General features: G+C 47.8%; 1 protein-coding gene across 14 annotated transcripts in view; it reads right to left on the reverse strand.

Annotated features, from left to right (window-relative positions):
* faf (ubiquitin carboxyl-terminal hydrolase-like faf) overlaps window positions 1-14,270 on the reverse strand; it is an 819,194-nt gene that overhangs the window by 677,016 nt on the left and 127,908 nt on the right. For 10 of the 14 annotated variants that reach the window (XM_075682882.1, XM_075682872.1, XM_075682871.1 and 7 more), the window contains one exon: window positions 11,222-11,407. In XM_075682882.1, coding sequence (XP_075538997.1) covers window positions 11,222-11,377 — 156 coding nt within the window. In that variant the 5' untranslated portion in view covers window positions 11,378-11,407. The remainder of the gene's footprint in view (window positions 1-11,221; window positions 11,408-14,270) is intronic. The other 4 variants (XM_075682878.1, XM_075682880.1, XM_075682879.1 and 1 more) reach the window with 1 other exon arrangement.

Genomic DNA, 14,270 nt, shown 5'->3' on the forward strand with positions numbered 1-14,270 from the left:
CACGAGCTTGGGTCTACACTTGCCACCATTGTGACATTAGCCAGGCGACCAAACTTCGGTATTATCCATCACATCTTCAGCGTCTCAAAGGTCCTGCAGTGGCGAATGACGTCAGACAAGGAATCCAAGCTTTCCTCGCTGACCAAAAAATTTTAGATGTCTTTGGCTACTCCTTTCAACAAATGTCAAACTTTGTCATCTTCAGACATTTGAGAGTTGACTATTTTACACAGTTTCAGCACTTCTTCAATATAAGTCATACAGGTCTCGCCGGGAATCTGAACTCTTTGCGAAAGCATCTGTTCAGCTCATTTCTTTTTTGCACTAGAGTCTCCAAAACATGCTCTGAGATCCTCGACAAAAAGCTCCCATGAAGTGAGCACGTCTTCGTGATTCTCATACCAGATGAGTGCTGTGTCGGTAAGGGAAAACACAACATTGGACAACTGTGCAGTTGAGTTCCAATCGTTAGACTGGCTCACCCTTCGGTAGTTCATGAGCCACTCGTCGACATCTTCTCCAGCTTTTCGTCCAAAAGTGAGTGGCACCCGGTAGTATTGCCACGGAACACCAGGTGCTGGCGTTGAAGCCGTGTCAGATCCGTCGGGAATCTGGCAGGCGCATTCAGGCATGTCAAGACAATATGTTTTACCGCAGACAGTACTGCATAGGCTTCTGCAGTGAAGGTACTCATTAGGGGGTTCAATATGTCAGATTTCGAAAAAGAGAGACCAACAGCTACGTAAGAAAAGCCAGCATATGACTGTGACGCATCGGTGTAGAATTCAGAGCAAGAGTACTTCGATTGAAGTTCATGGAAATGCATTGCAATTTCAAGCTTGGAAGCATGCTTTGTGACCTCTACAAAGGATACATCACATTCTATCACTGCTGCTCCCAGTGCAGTAACAGCTTAGCTGGAGGCATTACGTGATGTTCGAGAAGTGGGACATCCATTTCTATTCCAAGTTCTCTTACACGCAGTGAGGAGGGTGGTCTCATAAAGGGTCGATAACGAAAAAGTGTTGCAGACGTCAAGTCGTTAAACATTATAGAACACGGATATTACTTATTGGAGTGCACTTCGAGAGAATAGGTGAAGCGGATATATGTTCTCTGCAGATGGAGTGAACACTCATTTGATTCTATGTATAAGCTTTCGACAGGGCTTGTTCTGAATGCGCCAGTGGCCAGGCAGATACCTAGCTGGTGGATGGGATCTAGCATCTTTAGAGTGCTCAGGGCAGCAGAGTGATATATCAAGCACCATAGTCCAAACATGATCGCATTAGGCTCTTGTGAAGATTCTTTACACACCTACTGTCGCTGCCCCAGGGCATGTGACATAACATTTTCAATAGGTTCGTTGTTTTTAGGTATATCATTTTGAGATATCTTATGTGTGGAATGAAAGTCAGCCTAAACCATTATATATCGAAATTTGTGCTCTTTCAGGGTGTCTACCAAGTTGACATTTCCAAATTGCCTGAGTTTTCCAAGTTTTTTCCGAGTTCCTTTGCAAAATTCCCTGAGTGATGCAGAACTATGTTTTATGTCAAGACGGGCTGAAACCATATCGCTCGATGCTGTCACTCACTAGTAAGCATATGAAAAAAATTTTTAAAAAGACAGCTTAATGAAATTTGAATACTAAGGAGTAGTGTTTATGCTATTCAAAAAAAGAATAGAAGGGAGGGCTTAGTAAAATGCACAGCAAATAAAAAGCGTTTGAAAAAAATTGCAAATCAAGTCAGACATTCTCAAATACAAATAAAAAGGAGATGCATACAGAAGCAAATATTGTCAAATATGAGCTATTTCTATCAACCGATAGCAAGCTCAGTGATATGAGGCCCGAACTTTGTCAAAATTGAATTTCTCAACAGCTCGTAAGTCAACCTCAACTGTCCTGACATACTCTCAGCCCGCGAACCATGCCTCAGTGTTGTGTTTCACTGCTTTAAAGAGTTTATTTTGGTGTGGATGAGGGACACCTGCATCTCAGCATCAGCCAACACTGTTTTTTGAGCTCAAAACGGCGGCAGCACGCTTCCTTTCCTGTTCATTCCCCAATGCAAAGGTCCTTTCTGTTCTCGTCCGCCTTCCGCCACTCATTCGCCACACGGACCATTTGAAGCATCTTCTTGGTCAGTTTCAAAGACCACGTCTGATTTTTCAAACTCCCCAGGGGCTGCGAAAACGTCCGAAAATCGGGCGGTTGGAAAAATCAATGCATGTCATTTACTGTCCTTAAGGGCTCAATCTGCCACAGGCACATTCGAAAACGGTCTGCAGGCCTGTCAGTACACGTATTAGGCATATTGGTGCTTGTACTGTGACAGGAAATACCGGGTGCACGCGTGTATAATTAAGGAATACATACTGTGACCCGTGGTAACAGCCCCTTCCCACGCTTGTTATGCTTCACTGCAATACTTTTGCATATGCTTCACCAACATTTCTGTACAGTGGCGAAGCTGACTTTCGGTAACCGGCATTATGCAACGCACCGTGCTTTCGAAGCTGTTAAGCCAATTGCGAGGACCACAAAGGCGGAGTCCGTACCACTGCTGACAGCAGCAAATTCTTTCAATAAAGAATGCTGCACTCAACGGCAAGAAGCTTCATAGCAAACATCGAAGCAGGTAGGCCTAGTGTTGCCACAGTGGTGGCTACGGCTCCCAGCGGATTATCGTGCGAGAGCCGCGGTTCGAGGCGGCGAGGTAATCAAAATGGCAGCGGTGGTGGTTTGAATAATGCCGTACTGGACCTGCGGTCACGGCAAAACATCTGGAAAAACGGACGGCGAAGAGTTCTTGCATCCGAAATCTCAGACGTTCTGATACATTGACTCTATGGGGTACATGGTGATGCCGCGAAGCCGTCCAAATTATCGGGAATCCAGAAAGTCGGTCATTGAATGTACACTGGCAACTCCTCCAGCCGACGACAGGGCATCAGACTATTCATTACGATTCCTGTCTTACTCGAGCCAGCATTACCGCGACTTTCAACCCTTTCAATAAACTTACAGCTAATTTTCCCTGATAGAGGCACAAATTCCCTGACTTTTCCCTGAGTTTTTCCAGACTACCCATAATCCCTGAGAATTCCCGGTTTTCCCAGTTGGTAGACACCCTGTCTTTGTTCGCAGGTATTGGCTGCCCATACATTTCAATCGTGGAATCTGCAACAAACCCTTTATTTGTGGTGAAAAGAACACAAGAACTTTTGTGGGGGTTCTCTTTGATCCCATTTTCGCCTGCCCACTTAGACACTTTGTTCAAGCACTTTTGTACTTGTCTCTCACATGCTGTAAAGTTGCAGAATTTGGAACCTATTTGTATGTCATCTACATAATATGGGGATTACTGCAGTATAAACACACGGACAACACAAGTAGAATTCACAAATGATGAGCGAGCAATGCCCCTGGCTGCCTAGGCGCAACATGGTGCAACTGAGAGATCAACAGTTGTGCTTCAATATACATGATGCCCGCATCGCTACTGCTTTGCCGCCAGGTGCACGCGTCTGCAGAGGCACTATTTAATAGCTGCTAATAAGAAAATTAGGCAATTACCATCCCTGCAGCTTTGCCAAGATTACTTTTGAGTATACACTAGACATTTATAGTCAAATTAGCCCAAGTGAAATTTTGTTGCAATTGGCCTTTAACCTTAAGGTTTTTGCCGTACATGTACGGGCAGCGGTTTTCTGTCCCGCAAGGTCTTTGCCGAACGGGTACGGTTTCGACCCTCCGTTTGAAATTTCGCGCCATAATGACGATGCATGCTCATTGGGAGGTGCTGCCACCTTTTAGGACTTACAAGAAGTGTTGAAATTTGTGCTACCTTCTTGGAGATGAACAGAACTGACTTCTAGCTTCAGTGCTTCACGCAGACTGCAGCAACACCCCTTTTGCGATTTCGGTTTTGCCACGTGATCGCAACGGAGGCGCGCAAAACATCATTTTTCTCTTTGTCGGCACTCTCTTGCAGGGGCGGTGATTTTCCATCTCGATTGGCGCTGCTCTTAGCTTGTTTATTACCGCCGTTTGCGAGGTATTCTCGCTCTCTGTGGCAAGGCACTTTCGCAGTTTCGGTTATGCTGCGTGATTGCAACGAAGGCGCACGAAACATGATTTTTCTCTTTGTCGGCACGCTCTGGCAGGGGCGGCGAAAGTTGATTTCTATCTTTATTGGTGCTGCTCTTAGCTTATCACCACCGCTCACGAGGTATTCTCGCTCTCTGCGGCAACGCGCTTACGCAAGAGGGTGCCTCAGACCTCTGCCCAAGGAAAGCCGCAAGCAGAGAAAATGTCATGTGTGCGCCAAACAACTCGTCGCTCCAAGAGAACAGACACACATTTTAGGTGTGCAGACTGCGATAAGGTGCCTTGCATAGAACCACGTTTCAAGGAGTACCACGCTCTGAAATACCATTGAACGTTTTGCAGTTCTGAGTGATGCCGACACCAAAATACTGTTCCTAATTTTTCTTTTACTATTTATTCCCGACTATACATTTTGTACATTCAAGATCCGCAATAAAGCAATTTGATCACCTGGGAAAGTTTTTTTCAAAATAATTCGACCCTCAAAGGGTTAGGTCAATTTCATTTAATCTTGTTATGCAGTGAAGCATATCAAGAATAGAAAGGATCGACTGTAATGGGACATAGTATGTGTTCCTTACTATAAAAACCGGACTATAGGACGATCCCCCAACTAACGAATTCTAAAAATGAAAAAAATCTTTTTCAATGGCAAAAGTACCGAAAGACACCCTTACCTTGAAGCTAATGCGACTCCTGCACAATAGTGACAGTATTTATTTAAATGCTGCTCGCATGTGCACCCAGCCAACTTTTAACAGTATCGTGCAACCATCGACCCGCGTGCTTGTCAGCACCTTATTAACGGCGCTGAGCGGCAAAACAAACGAGATACGCGCATGCGTACATTCTTTTTCTTGAAGGCGATGGCGAATTGCTGTCAGCTACTGCTCATTTTGAAACAAAATGTGAGAAAGTAGCCTTTAAAGGGAAGCTGAAAGGTTTTCCAGAAAAAATGAGTGAACATCTGTACATAATGGTTTTCAACCCTCCGAATTCGAATATCGTATCGAAATTGAGCGAAAGAAAACGCAAATATATTTTATTTCGACGAAAAGTGCAGCAGCGGACACGCCCAGCTCGCGCATCTCGTTTCCGCCTGTGATTGGTCGGGCGCATCGTGACGTCAACACTAGTGTTCGTCCGAACCGACCGCTGGCGCTACACATGAAGCGCGGTGCCAGGTAGTTTGGTGCTGTTTTTCTGAGATGGTAATGAAAAATTTAGAGAGACTGCGTATTTCTGAGGAGTTCGGCGTTACTCCCTACATGTATGAGCCGATTGCGAAGAGCCGGCCTCTCGAAGAAGCAAACGATGCTGGTGCGAGCAGTGCTTTCGACGCAAACGAAAGTGAAGCCTTGGGATCTCCTCGTGTTGGAAATGCTCTTTGGTGAGTATGTTTTTTGCAAAGCGATCTAGTGATCTCACCGATCTTTCACCGATCTAGTCAGCTCATTTCCGGTCAAACAACTGTAGTGTTGTGTTCCTGCATGCCTCCTCGTGGAACGTAAGCGGGGATGCGATCGTCGGCATTTGTGCGCTGTCCAAAGCTGTCGGCAATCTACAAAGACGGTTTAAACGCGTGAAAAGCTTCCCGGTTCATGCAGTACGTGTAGTGACCTTCATCTGTGCGCCATCTGCACACTACTCGTAACCGAAGTCGTAAAGGCGGCGAATTCCGTCGGCTACGTGAGACGGTTGGTTTCTCGCTGTGCACGAGGGGGAGCGTAGCGTCCTGGCGTGCGCCGGCTTTCCAGCACATGCAAGCTCTACATTTGCACTGCGTCATGGTAGCTGCATGCAGGCTGTTTTACAACACACGTGCAAATAGAACATTCACGGCGCTTTGCGACGAAACCTGCGTCAAGGGCGGGAGATAAACATGCACCTTCCGTTCAGCGTGCTAACACGAAGGAGCTCGCAGTAAATCAAAATCCAGGTTTGGGCGAGTTCGTGCATTCATAAGGCCTTCCAACACCAGTTATCATCAGTCAGTCCGCGCTCGTGCCGTCTTTGTTTTCGTTGCTCCGACCTTTTCGCGCTGCGTTTAGAAAGCCTGCTAGTGGCAAGTAGTCCTCTCTCATTCTGTGGCCATATACAGCAACTGCGCAGGCCGAATTGCAGGGCTGGCCGTATACTACCACTCTACATACACGCAGACGCACCAACAAAGGAACGCAGGGTCGATCGAAGCAGATTACGATGGCACGCACGCAGAAACAAGCACGGTCAGGCACGGTCGCTGAGGCTGCGAAAGAACGGAACACTAGTGTTGACGTCGCAACACCGCAGTTTCCGGTCTCCGCTCGCATTGTCAGCGTCAGCAGCAGCGCGTGGCATTCGACGGGGGGCGGAGCTACAGCACAATTTTAACCGACGATTACGTCGCTCCTAATTGAAACAAAAAACCCCCAAATTTTACCTACATGGTTTATAAGGTTCCCGCATCCGTATATGAGCGTCTTATTGAATTCGACAGACTCTTCAGCTTCCCTTTAACCAATATAACTTTGTGACAATGTAAACACAAATTGGCGGTGCCACAATGTCGCCACGCTGAGCTACTGCTGATGGCAATGGCGAAGGCGGCTCTTTACCTCATCCGCCCATTGTTGTAAGACTTCCATAGTTTTTCAGCCAATGCTGGGTATATAAGACGAGGGTCGATTTTTCGCAATGGTTCTTTGAAAAAAAGTTCGACTTATATTCCGGTTTTTACGGTAATTATACACCATGCGCACGCATTGTCTCCAGTCAAAGTATCAGCGCCGAGACACTCCATAAGTGTACTGGCAGCCATTCAGAGCTGCTCCTGACGTTGTGGCAATTTGAGCCCTTTCACCCACCAGCACACCTGTGCTAGCTCAATCTTCTGCCGCTATGAGCCCTGTGGCACCCCCCTCCCCCCTACGAGTTAGCCCATCTGCACCGCACTTTTGCTGTTGTCTACTTGCGCAAAACTGTGATGTTTGCATGGGTAAGCGTTCTGTATGACAACAAAAATGAGGAAAAATCTGTTGATTGAGCAAAATCAAAAATTATGCCGCACTGCTGCATGCTTTTATATAAATCACGACAAGGTAAGACAGCTGGCACAAGCTTTATAATAAGTTCCCACTTTATATGCACGTGTGTGAAAAACAGATCAAGGCAAGCAGTATTCACAAAAGGTGAGGCTGTTCTAGTGTTATTTGGCATGCAGAAAATGTATCTACATGCATTATAGCATTATATGTATGTGTTCTATGATTAACGAGACGACCCTTTAAAAAGAACTCGAAGGAACCATGAAAATTTGTTCGTCTCATCAGAAGTTCCTCTTATCAGAAGAATAATTGGCAACAAGACCAGGTGCATCCAAATATCTTTCTTCAAATAGGTAACTGAAGTACTTACAACGGGGGAAAAAATGACATAAAAAGCATAAATTTAGCTGAACCTAACACAAAACTGTTTTCAAGTGGTAGTCTTGCTTGGTTTCATCTATTCCATGGTTGATGTTTGTTGCTTCCGTGCAAACTGGTGAGCAGCCACAAACAAGGTCATTTCACCTACTGACTTTAAACATCATTTTGTACCTTCGTGTAGCTGCAGGAAGTTCACTAGGAAGTTCAAGCAGGCATCTGCTGCCTCACAGGTAATCGGTGCAGGCTTCGAGCTAGCGAGAGTACGAAGGTGTGCGCGACAAAGCAACGCCACCTAGAGGAAAGTCTAGGTGACGTTGAACAAGGTGGGGAAAGAGAAATGAGGCGAAACATTGTAGCATAGGGATGTAGGCGGAGGTGCGTTGGGTTGGCCTCCTCTAGCACTTGCTACAGGTTATGTTTGCAATACAGACATATCGGCTTCCCCTCGTGATAACCTCCTCGCACGCCATACGCTGTGTATACGAGTGAAAGCGTGTGACGGTGACCCGACGATGGCGGCTCAATCTCTTATGTGCAAAGGAGGAAAGGGCAGAAAAAGAAAATATTTGACTATAACACTGGACAAGAAGGCCGCCATCATCAGGCTTATCGAGCAAGGACGGACCGAAGTCGACGTCGCAAATGAGTATTTTAATCTCTCCAAACAAACCTGGTCTGATTACGTGAAAAACAAAGAAAAGATCTTGACTGCAGTTGACCAGTCACACTGCAAAACTACAAAAAAAATGACCAGAAAGGACAACATCTGAAGCTTGAGGAGGCCCTGCAGCTGTGGTTGAAAGGAGTCCTAGCAAAGAACTTCTCTATTTCGGGCAACATGCTCAAGCAGAAAGCCGAGATGCTCCCATTAAAAATGGGCATTCAGGACTTCAAGTTCACCGATGGGTGGATCCGTGGATTTAAGAAAAAGCACAGAGTCTCTTTCAAGAAAGCTTGCGGGGAGAGTGATACCATGGGTCAATCTACTGGGACGGATTACCGGACGAGCAAGTTGAAGGCTCTGCTACAAGAGTATGCTCCTGCAGACATTTTTAATTGTGACAAGACCGGCCTGTTCTTCAAAATGCTGCCGGACCGTTCATTTTCCTTTACTAATGAGGCCTGCGCTGGTGGCAAGCATAGTAAGGAGAGGGTAACTGTCATGGTCGGTGCAAATGCAGTTGGCATTGAGAAGCTGCCCCTTCTAGTGATAGGGAAGGTGAAAAACCTGTGTTGCTTTAAGAGTGCGAAGAACCTGCCTGTGTGGAACAGTAGCAATACAAAGGGCTGGATTACAAAAAGCTTGTTCGACGATTACGTCCGCCGTCTGGGCCGGATGCTTGAGTGCCAGAAGAGGCAAGTGGTAATGGTCGCAGACAACTGCAGGGCGAACCACGCCGTAAACAACCTGCAAGCTATTCGTCTTGAATTCTTGCCGTCGAATACAACAAGTGTGCTCCAGCCGATGGACCAAGGGTAATTAAAAGCCTCAAGGTGCACTACCGAGCCCGTTTACTTGGCCGCACACTCATGTGCTTTGACAAGGAGAAGACGTACTCTGTTAACCTGTTCCCGGCACTCGGCATGCTAGCGGATGCCTGGAAGGCTGTTCAGCCTTTGACGATTGCAGATTGTTTTAGGCATGCTGGATTTTGCAACTCTGAAGAGCCTGTGACCTAAGAAGCAAATGGCACCGCTGAAGACATCGACACCCGCGAGCAGCTGATTGCCGACATGCGTAGCAGTGGGATGGACCTTCCCACTGCTGTTACCTTTCACGAGTTTGCCGCGATCGACAGTGTGCACGTGCTTACGGACGACGAGATTGTGTGCCAGGTGACTGCACAGCCGCAAAGAGACTCGGACTCCGACGACGACATCTCCGACCGCCCGCAACCATCAACGCAAGACATTGTCAACGCTCTAATGTTGTCTAGTGTGTATGACGAGAACATGCCGCTTGCGCAGATGCAAGCAGACGTCATCAACAAAAGCAGGAATTTAAACAAGGGACTATCTGTGACTAATTCAGTCCAGTTTAGCTGGAATTGTTTTCAGCTTTGTGATTCACGGATTTTTCAGACTAATTTTATTCTGACTACTTTACGGTCCCCTCCAGGTCCAGAAAATCGGTCAGCTACTGTATTTATCCTTTTCTCGGGGACAGCATTTCACCCACACCACACACTTTAAAGTTATCGCTCAGCACAAAATGCGCCTGCATGGTTGGAACTTCTTACTGAAATAGATCGGTGGTTCAATCTGTCGTCTTTTGTAACCGCAGCTTGTGTAACCTTTTTGCATGCGCGATCCAAATCGTGTAGTACTTTCTGGAAGACATGCAGGCACCAACGGTTACTCTGGAAACTTCAATGACTCACATATAATGGCTCATTCACACCGGCGACTGGAGGAGGTCGCACGACCATTTGCGACTCACGATCAAAAAGCAACCGAAGGCCATTGATGTTCACCCTGGTAAGCCCGGTTGAGCGCGACCCGCAAGTCGCAATTTGGAGATTATCGTTCTCAGCGAGAACTCTCGGAATCTACACGGAATCTGCCGCGACACAGGAGGAGGCCGGATGTAGAAACATGAAATATCACTTCCGGTGCGCTGCTGATTGGTTTAGCAGTTTCGCAACCACGATCGCGCAACTGAAAAATCGCGCAGAGAGCGACTGGCCCAAAATGGTCGCTTTTCGAGAAAAGCGACTGTTTGCGGCCATTTGCGACCAACTTGGTCACGCGACCACTGTCAGTCGCCGGTGTGAATGAGCCCTAAAAGTCAATGCGTTTGACCAGCAGATCAGATTTTCAACGATCAGCGACTGTGTTCGCGGCTATCGTTGTGCTTTCAGTGTAACTTCCTTTTGTGGGTACAGGTTCGCCCAGTAAAAAGTTAGCCAAGCCATTGCCAGTTTTGCTGCTGTGGCACATTACTGCAGAGTGGCACATTACCAGTGGCACACACCCAGTTACCCCAAGCTGCGCGTCAAACTATAATAATAGGACCCAGCGTGCGCTTGATCCCGCCATCTCCAAGGCACTGGGGGCATGTCAAGCAACAGCACCTTTCTCGGCTTGCACATTTTCCCTTGCACCTCACAGAGGTGCGATCTTATTGCACTCGGACTCTCTACAGAACCTAGGCTTCTGCTGACAGCACATGTTGCGCGCTGATGGAGGAAAGACAACACTTTTTCAATGCGAGCCCAGTGACGGTTTTGGTTTTGCACGCTGTGCCGCACAATTGATCGGGTGCTATTTTAGATGCTCTCCTTAGCTCAAACTCTGCTTTATTTGAATTTCCAGTCCCTTTGGAGTTCGAATCAACAGGGTGCCACTGTATTTCTGCATCGGATGATTGTGCTGCATGTTTATTAGTTGCTTTCTGTACACACACACACACACTACCAGGGTACCACTGTTTGAAATGCCTGGCATTGCGAGTATGCTTATAGGAACCCAAAATTTACACAACTTTACACAGTTGAAACAGTCGCCCGTGGACAAGTCATTAGCTCTGCGCAACATGCCGCCAAGGTGGTGGACAATAAGGCGGACCTTGCCGAACATGTTTGCAAGCCATAATATTATTTCATTTCCCCACATCGGAAGCAAACATGGAGCGAAGTATTTCTTTCAGTTCAACACCTAGACACGGGCCCCACCAATAATGTGGCCCTAAACTCACCTCATGGTTGCTGCTGCTGCTGGCAGGGGGTGGCTCCTGGTCAACTCCACCACTGCTCTGCTGCTGCTGCTGCTGCTGCTGCTGCTGCTGCTGCTGCTGCTGCTGCTGCTGCTGCTGCTGCTGCTGCTGCTGCTGGGGGTTCCCTCGGGCAGTCATGGCTGGGGGGGGTCCATCCGGCTACAGCCTCTGCAGGGGGCCAATGCAACTCTAAATGATTCTGCCTCTTCATTACATCAATCGCATTTCACCAGTTGACATGATGCATATTCAGCTGCACTGCATCCATATGCACAGTAGTTGCTTCATTTGTACAATATGTAAACTAACACTTTGACCAATGTTACGTTTCGCCTACGACGCGCAGTATAGCCGGCGTGGATGCAATGGACGCCGGGGCTTCGTTCAAAGCGGCGGACATTTTGGCCCATTCAGCGCTGCCGCAACGCTTCCTGCCAAGCGCGTCCAGGCATGTTTCAATGCCACGTGTCTTCGTGTGTGTGTGTGTGTGTGTGTGTGTGTGTGTGTGTGTGTGTGTGTGTGTGTGTGTGTGTGTGTGTGTGTGTGTGTGTGTGTGTGCGCGCGCGCGTGCGTGCGTGTGTGTGTGTGTACATGTTGGTGCCCACGCTTGTCAAAGCGCGGCAGCCGGGGAGAGGAGCTCCCCAACTGTGAAGCAAGGAGGTCTGACCGGCGCCGGCCCGGCAGATGCGTCACTTCTCGTCTCAACGTGTCCGTGCGCCGCCGTCACGTGCGCCTCATCCCGAGCCGTTCCTTCTTGCCCTCGACTCCGAGAGTATAAAAGCAGCTGCCCCTGCACGCCAAGAGAGGCTTCGATTTCTTCCGTCGAGTAACGTGGTCTCCCGTCTCTCCACTTCGGTCGACCTGACCGGCCGCTCTTTTGCAATGCTAAAATAAACAAGTTGTTCTGTTAGCAGTCGACTCATCCTTTGCCAGGACCTTTGGATGCTTCCAGCTGTGCCCCAGGCCGCCAGGCCAACACTACCCTTGGGGCTTGCGACCCGTTTGCAACACCAAGTACTGAAAAATGTAGAGGAAACTGCATTGCAGTGTTCCCGTGGACACATCCTACAGCTTCTCCAAATGAAGCAGCCAACTATGTTGCAGTTGGTCTTGCGACCGTAAACGCACTGCAAGGCTCACAGCTAGAACATGCACACTGACTGTGGTGCCGCCCTGTTTGAACACTACCAAGCCGTCTTGCAAGCTAGCTGCAACATAAGTCAGCCGAGCAAAGGCAGTGTAAAACAGAGGTCTTGGGTATCGCTGTAACATCAAATCACTCGCAGATGCTTGCATCCTCACGAGCGCTCGTGTTCCTCCCAGCATGCACCAGCATTACCTAGTGTTGGGCAGATTAGACATGGCACATAATAATAGTTATAGTAAGAGTGTTTATTCAGCAACAAATATGCTGCGAGAAAGGACCAGGAAAAAAAAGCTGTGCATACACCTCGAGGGGGGCCTTGGCCTCCTCGCAAGCATATCAGGCAACAACAGCAGTTGTTTAAAGACGAGACAAACGAAAATGCTGACATGTCCCTGTCTTCAGGGACCTGTCAAGGCACAACGGGCCTAGTCTCTCGTGAGCAGACACTTTGTGCAATTTTCTCAAATGCTATGCTAAGAATTGCTGCATCACAAAAACTATGCTAAGGTGACAAATATTTGCTCCTACAATGATCTAATAAGGACTGGAAGCAACAGTGTTGGCATCGTGCTTCGATTTCAGTGGGAACCTGCTTATGATTATGGGTGTGTCCCAACATCAGGATTTGCTCCAGGCCAATAATGGCGGTCCCACGTTCTGCGGAGCGTGTGCTCCTCAATAAAGAGTAACAAACCTCCTCTGGTCTTCAACTTTTATCTCTCTCTCTCTCTCTGACAATGCACAAATGTAACAAAATACAAATTCTTCAATACATGCTTATGCATCTGCATGTCAAGGGGGCAGCTCGTTTGTGAAATTAATTTTCCTATTTGTTACATAAGGCGTCCCTGCCTACCGCAGCGCCATTAGAAGACGCGTGCTTGGAGCCACCTGAAAAGAAGAAAAAGAAGATGGAATAAACGGAGAGAGACTGAGTAATGTCTCCATTGATATCGTACTGAGTAATATGCACGATATAACGTAAGTGGCGATGACGATTTAACAACCCGTGTGCCACCGACTTGTCCTTCATCTGTGCCTTCGATTGCTGCATATCATACTCGATGATGAGTATTTCGAGGCTACAACTGCCACCCCCGTTCCTTTCGTCACCTGGACACTCGGTCGTCCCATGGGAGCAATGGATTCAAGAGCTCAAAAACTACATGGTGGTGTCGGGCGCCTCCAACCTACCTGCCATGCGTCAGAAGGCTATTCTGCTGAACTGCTTGGGCTTCAAGCGCTCAGAAACTACATGGTGGCGTTAGGCGCCTCCGACCTACCTGCCATGCGTTGGAAGGCTATTCTGCTCAACTGCTTGGGCTTGGAAGGACAACGTATCTTTCAGACTCTCATGTCGGAAGGCGACCCACTCTTTTTGGCTTCAAGCGCCACCGGAGGGACGTTGACGACGCCTGCCCTAGATGAGTTCGACCGCGCTACTGCGACGCTTGACGGTCACTACAAGAGCTCTGTCAATGTCACCGCAGCGCACCCCCGTTTACGTCGACGTGCACAAGCCCCAGGCGAGACTGTGGTTGATTATGTCACCGCACTACGAGGTCTAGTAGGAGCGTGCAATTTTGGTAACTTGGTGGACGACATGATACGCAACGAGCTTATAGAAAAATAGCGAATACTTGCATGAACATCTTTTACTGGAACAGTCTCTTATGCTTTCTCGGGCCCTTACCATTACGAGACAGCATGATCAGGCGCCTAGAGAAGCAAGAGAACTTTCACGACATGACGCACAAGTACATCACGTTAAAAACACAAACACTTCAAATATGAGAGAAAAGCACTGTGGCTCGTGCACATGCTATAAGACGCCAACTGAAAGTTGTCAAGCTTTGAAAGAGCAAGAATGTTATCGTTGCGGTT

The sequence above is a fragment of the Dermacentor variabilis genome, chromosome 2 (assembly GCF_050947875.1).
Source record: "Dermacentor variabilis isolate Ectoservices chromosome 2, ASM5094787v1, whole genome shotgun sequence".
Taxonomy (NCBI): Eukaryota; Metazoa; Arthropoda; class Arachnida; order Ixodida; family Ixodidae; genus Dermacentor; species Dermacentor variabilis.